Here is a 619-nt window from a genome sequence, read left to right on the forward strand (position 1 = left end):
GATAGCTTTTAGAATAATTTTGCCTTCACTGTCCTTTTTGAGTTATGTTATCCTCACTGCTCTTCAGAAACATGAATATATTACATGGAATTGATTAATATAACTACAAACCATTTCTTGTAGGAGTTAATTATGAAGCAGAAGTAGACCGATTTGTACGGATGGTGAGTGCTGTTGATGGAGACGCTGGACTTAACGGTACCCTGTCTTACTCCATTCGAGCTTCCAATCTCTTCAGACCAGGTGAGGGCAACAAATTGTCCAGTAATATCTATATGTATATTTGGATTAATCTAATCCCTCAATTACTGTGCTAGAAAAGATTGAATTAATTCAGTGTTAACCTCAAAGAGATCTTCAGTTAAGTATATTCAGGACATAGACTGTCACATAGTAATAAAAATAGTAATAATGAATTCTTATCTACTTTGCAGGAGATATCAAATCTATTGGATCCATCATTCCATCACCTTTCAATGTGACTCAAGATGGCAAGTTGACAACAGCTTCACTCATGTCACAGTACAAACGCCATAGATTCCTCTTGCAGATCCAGGCAAAAGAGGAAGCTCCTCCGCACCGTATTGCCAAGTGCAATGTCAATGTAAGGGCTGTTTCC

At 37.6% G+C, this 619-nt stretch overlaps 1 protein-coding gene across 1 annotated transcript in view; it reads left to right on the forward strand.

The window, feature by feature from the left end:
• The window catches only part of LOC119585276 (cadherin-87A-like), a 49,841-nt gene that overhangs the window by 46,289 nt on the left and 2,933 nt on the right, over positions 1-619 (forward strand). Inside the window, exons 31-32 of the mRNA XM_037933950.1 lie at positions 124-243; positions 435-604. Coding sequence (XP_037789878.1) covers positions 124-243; positions 435-604 — 290 coding nt within the window. The remainder of the gene's footprint in view (positions 1-123; positions 244-434; positions 605-619) is intronic.

The sequence above is a fragment of the Penaeus monodon genome, chromosome 19 (genome assembly GCF_015228065.2).
Source record: "Penaeus monodon isolate SGIC_2016 chromosome 19, NSTDA_Pmon_1, whole genome shotgun sequence".
Taxonomy (NCBI): domain Eukaryota; kingdom Metazoa; phylum Arthropoda; class Malacostraca; order Decapoda; family Penaeidae; genus Penaeus; species Penaeus monodon.